This window comes from Octopus bimaculoides, chromosome 2 (assembly GCF_001194135.2).
Source record: "Octopus bimaculoides isolate UCB-OBI-ISO-001 chromosome 2, ASM119413v2, whole genome shotgun sequence".
In the NCBI taxonomy this organism is placed as follows: Eukaryota; Metazoa; Mollusca; class Cephalopoda; order Octopoda; family Octopodidae; genus Octopus; species Octopus bimaculoides.
Window position 1 is genome coordinate 33,745,382 of NC_068982.1, and position 3,852 is coordinate 33,749,233.

General features: G+C 30.7%; 1 protein-coding gene across 14 annotated transcripts in view; it reads right to left on the minus strand.

Annotated features, from left to right (window-relative positions):
* The window catches only part of LOC106868006 (rho guanine nucleotide exchange factor 28), a 561,000-nt gene that overhangs the window by 465,431 nt on the left and 91,717 nt on the right, over window positions 1–3,852 (minus strand). For all 14 annotated transcript variants that reach the window (XM_052976095.1, XM_052976105.1, XM_052976107.1 and 11 more), the window contains one exon: window positions 1,429–1,546. In XM_052976095.1, coding sequence (XP_052832055.1) covers window positions 1,429–1,444 — 16 coding nt within the window. In that variant the 5' untranslated portion in view covers window positions 1,445–1,546. Of the gene's footprint in view, window positions 1–1,428; window positions 1,547–3,852 lie in introns of those variants that run through there.

Genomic DNA, 3,852 nt, shown 5'->3' on the forward strand with positions numbered 1-3,852 from the left:
TCCTTCATCAGCTGCCACCATTAAAACACTGGCGTTTTGAAGAGTTAGGGATATATATATATATAACAGTTAACTGTTCTGTTATAGGTAGGATCATAAAAAAAAAGGAACTCCATCCAGTGAGAAAGAACTATTATTTAATGTACTGTATTAAAATAAGAGCTACTAATAGTTTCATGCCATGGAGACAAGGTAATTCGGCAACACACACACACACACACACACACAGATAGAAAGTTAAATCTTTCTAACATTAATCTAAAAACAAAATACCAATTTATCCAAACTTCTGTCTCAAACTGCAATGATTTACTTATTTAGCAATAAGTAATTTTAGTTCAAGTTGAATCAAGATTAACGACCAACTGAATATTGTGCAACTTGTGAATATAACTCCAGTAATGATATAAGCTTTGCATCTTTGTTTTTTATTGTGCTAACATATATTTGCAATAGTTTACTTTCAACAGTTCAGTTAACAGTATTTATTTATCAAATACATTTAGAAATGTAATCAACTTAAAACAGAGCTTATGTAATAAGCAAGAAGAATTGTTTTGGTAACATCCTTTGTACGTATTCGGATAAAATCTCATCGTCTTGGGCTAAAGTCTAAGAAGGTTACTCTACTTACAGTTAAATATTCTTGTGAAAGTCATAATTCTGTAAAAACAACTGTTAGCAATATATATATTAAAATAGCCTGTTATAAGCTGATCTGCAGACGAAATTTTTGAATGGGTCCATCTACTTTTATGAAAAAGCTTCAATTCTGAGACTAAACAAAAAATCAAACTATGTCATTTATATGGCTATAAATACATTTTGGAGGTAGGAAACTTTTGGTTTATATGAGATGTAATGTGAATTTTTTTTTTAAATTAAAACCAATGTTTTGGTATTCTAATATATATTTTCTTTTAGTACTTAATGAGAAAATAGCCAATAATTTTTTTTTTTAATGTTTTGTTTAGTTTGTTTATATATTCTTTTAAGTAAAAAGTTCAGAAATTATATTAGACAAGAATTGTTTATGCAAACAGTCTGATATAACCATTAAAACAGTTAAAATAAGAAAATCCAATGACAGTTTGTCCTAGAATTTCAGAATAAAAAATAACAGCTTCATAATGAACGCAACAGAACAAAATGTCATCAGATATATTTTTAAAAATAATTCCTAAGAAAAACTTGATATAATTATTGCATTAAAATTTTTTGAAGAAAATTTAAAAACAAACTATTCTATCAGCATCTTGCAATTTAAAAGAACACAACAAAAATTAGGTGATTTGGATTTAGAAATTTTAAATTATACTCAAATACAAGAAATAAAATATTTACATTTTAATTCATAAAAATCTGAAATTCTTTTTCTTTTAGTTATTTGGTTCTTAATACTGAAAATGAGAATATTTTAAAATTTACCTTTTTTGTCCATCATCAACCACAGAGAGAGGCAAGACCAAATGTTATCTGGTCATTTGATAGTTGAGAAATGAACTCCAATTTTCCTTTAGTAAAATATTTCTCTTCTCACAGAGATCTGAATTCAAGAAAATATTTGAATTAGTAATGGCTAACAAAAGGATAATTAAAAATTTTTTTTCAAATATTCCTTTTCATAAAATAAGTTCTTCAAATTGAATATTCAGATCTCCAGCAAGAAATGCTAAAAACTAATGACACGTTTAAGAGAAAATAAACACCAAGTTGTAAATATTTTTGTTGATTAACAATACATATAGAAAAAAACTTAGGTTTTTATCACAAATATCTTTTCATAAACTACCTTTCTGAGGTGGATCAAGTTGGTTTGTAAAATGGCTTCTTGACTATTGTTTTCTAGCACTTTAAATATCTTAACTAAATCCTACTGAACTATCTTTTGTTGCTTCTTTTTTTTTTCTACACCAACCCCAAAACATTTCTTTATGAAGCTACTTTTTAGAACGCATTTTAATCACTTACTCATAAATACCAAAACCTCCCACCAAATAAGATCGTGTTTCTAATCCCCTGTCACCTTCTTTGCTTAAACAATTAACAACAGGTCATATTTATTCAGAAGCTTCTTTAAATTATTCTAAGTTTTAACCAAAATATTTTTAATATTCCCAGTACTACTAAACCTATTTGAATAACAAAACAAAGTGCTACTGTAGAGAGATCATCAATATAAAATGTCTGATATGTTAACAAAATCAACTGAAGTTGTACAGCTTGACTAAACCAATATTATTCACTGGTTTGAAAAGCTACCAGAATCATTAGAATGTCAGACAAAATGTAAAGCAGCATTTTTTCTGACTCTTTGTCCTGAGTTCAAATTCCAGGGAGGTTGACTTTGCTTTTCACCCTTTCAGGGTTGGTAAAATAAAGTACTGGTAAAGTACTGGGGTTGAAGTAATGGATTTTCCTCCTTCCCTAAAGTTGCTGACCTTGTGCTAAAATTTGAAACTATTATTATTATTCAGTAGTCTTATTTTTTCATGAATATTCAATTATTCAATTCACTGATGGTAATGGAACCAGAATAATTTGTAGGAGCAATTATATCATGCTAATTGCTTCACAGGTCACTAGGCTTGGCAAACAATGTACAATAATATAGCAGCTGATGACCTCAATACAGTTTTTATACACACCTACATGATTCACTGTGTAGCAATAAAGTCAATCTTAAGACTCAAGATATGTCATCATCCTCATAATGATCATCATCATTTTAGGTTCATTTTCCAATGCTTGATAGAATAAATGAGTCATCTCCAGTGCAACATCTTGCCCCTTTTTTGTGGTCCCTTGTATTCTTCTTTGCAATGTTCAACCTTCTAAGATTGCACCCAAGTTTCTCCCAATCTTTCCAGACATGACTTTTAACTTCTATGGTTCTATTTTCTATTTCGTTCCATCACCATGCCATCAATCCATCTAGCTAGTACCTTACCCCATCTGTAGATCCAGTATGTGGCTGGCAGCAGACTCACTCATAGAAACCCCACTCAGTTTACCTCAACATTATCACTCACTCACACACTCCCCTCCCTCCCTCTCTCTCTCTCTCTCTCTCTCTCTCTCTCTCTCTCCACTTCATGTCATACATATCAACTACTATTTCTTTGAACACATCTGATTGAGGACCCTTTCAGCTTCCGTAAATCTCACAAGACTGTCTTGCTGCCTGGAGTTCAGGTTGTTGATAACTAGTCTATGTTGAGATATATATTATTCATCAGAGAAACATTTAACATTCCCAATTAGTAGCTTCTTCTGTCCCTGTAGAGTAAGAAGTTTATTTGGCTATCATGTTCACTTAATTTGTAGATGATCAGGTGGTTGGCCAATTTTTTGAGGTTAATGTTGCAAATGGTTAAGGTATTTACATCACGGAACTACAAGAGCCTTTATCCCCACCTTCCATCTGTCATATTGTATCAATAGTTTCCATGTACACTGGAAGAACCATCTTCGTGTCACCTGACATGTCCATTAAAGTCATGAGCTATGATAAGATGAGGTCACTATCTTTTGTTATTAATGTGTACATGTTCATAAATATGTTAATTGCATACATTAAAAAAAAAAACATTTCAAACAAATTATGCTAATTCAATGTCTTGATACTAAATGTGTAATCAGCAAAATGCAAAAATATTTTATATATATATATATATATATATATATATATCAGATGGTGAATTGATCGCAGATTTGAGATCAGAGTGACCTTCTACTAGTCTAGTTGCTCAAAAGCTACAGAGCCCAGACTGCCCTATGAGTAAGTAGATGCTAATAGTGCACATCAACTAAGGAGACAGTCAGCAAACACAAATCTGATTTTTTATCAGA